This window comes from Aplysia californica, unplaced genomic scaffold, assembly GCF_000002075.1.
Source record: "Aplysia californica isolate F4 #8 unplaced genomic scaffold, AplCal3.0 scaffold00016, whole genome shotgun sequence".
NCBI classification, from domain to species: domain Eukaryota; kingdom Metazoa; phylum Mollusca; class Gastropoda; order Aplysiida; family Aplysiidae; genus Aplysia; species Aplysia californica.
Window position 1 is genome coordinate 43,540 of NW_004797286.1, and position 1,106 is coordinate 44,645.

A 1,106-nucleotide genomic window follows, 5' to 3' on the forward strand; every position below is an offset into this window, starting at 1 on the left:
ATGATGATGATGATGATGATGATGATGATGATGATGATGATAACGATGACAATGACGATGATGATAATGATGATGGATGACAGACTTCTAGGCTATGATAATACTGATGCTATGCTCCTTACCGTCCGTGCCCAGGTTTCCCAAGCCAAGAATACCAATTGACAGATCTGTCAGTACGCGATACGGCCAGAACTTGTTCCTGGAGAATACAGGGAAAGCAGGCTGACGAAGTTTAGAAAGGTATACCTCTGGTAGAAAGTTTAATTCAGCATTTATAAAAGAAAAGAAAAGAGATGGTTTCTTTGGTCCCAAGTATAACGTCGACCAGTTGTAGAGATATGCTAAATCCAAAAAGTTGATTGTTTTATTGCAGTTTCTGATATATGGTATTATTTGCAAGTGTTTAAGTAACACTTTCTCCAAATCTTTATTTAAAATATTAGAAAAGGCAAGGACAGATACATAATTTTTCATAATTTGGGTACAATTTTTTAAAGAAGCATTTTTTTCTCTCTCTCCTAATAAAACTGTCTGGGCTTTGAAAAGCTGAACATCTAGCTGACTATAATTCAGTTGTCCCCTCTACTCCACTGTGTTACGTCCCAACTCACACAATAGTACCTAACAATAAATTCCCTCCACTCAGATGCGGTTGCTCCAAAGGACTGGTGGATGTGAACAGAACAAACACCGTACGAAACACGAGGGAGAGTGGTACTCTTCTTGTGTTGGGGTACCATGTACGAGGGCTGTCCCACGGAAAACCGGAATTTGGCTGTAATTTGAAAACTATTCAATATTTTCACATTCTGTAAACGCACACTTGTAAAACAATCATATTGAAATTTCCCGATTGAACACCATGACTATCGCACAAATCAAACGAGCACAGCAGTTCTCCAAAGATGGCTACCCACTTGGAAAATTGGTCAAGGATAGAAGTGAGATCTGTCATTCGGTTTCTGACCGCAAAAGGTCTCAAACCTATAGAAATACACGCTGAAATAAAATCATTTTACGGGGAGAAAGTAATGGCAAAGTCACAGGTATATGAGTGGAGTAGTAAGTTCAAAGCCGGGCATACGGAAATCAATGACAAAGTTCAC

General features: G+C 39.0%; 1 protein-coding gene across 1 annotated transcript in view; it reads right to left on the bottom strand.

Moving 5' to 3' along the window:
• LOC101856553 (uncharacterized protein in proB 3'region) overlaps window positions 1–1,106 on the bottom strand; it is a gene marked incomplete in the record, with an annotated part of 19,741 nt that overhangs the window by 6,030 nt on the left and 12,605 nt on the right. Inside the window, 1 exon segment of the mRNA XM_005090351.3 lies at window positions 123–199. Within this exon segment, the coding sequence (XP_005090408.2) occupies window positions 123–199 (77 nt within the window).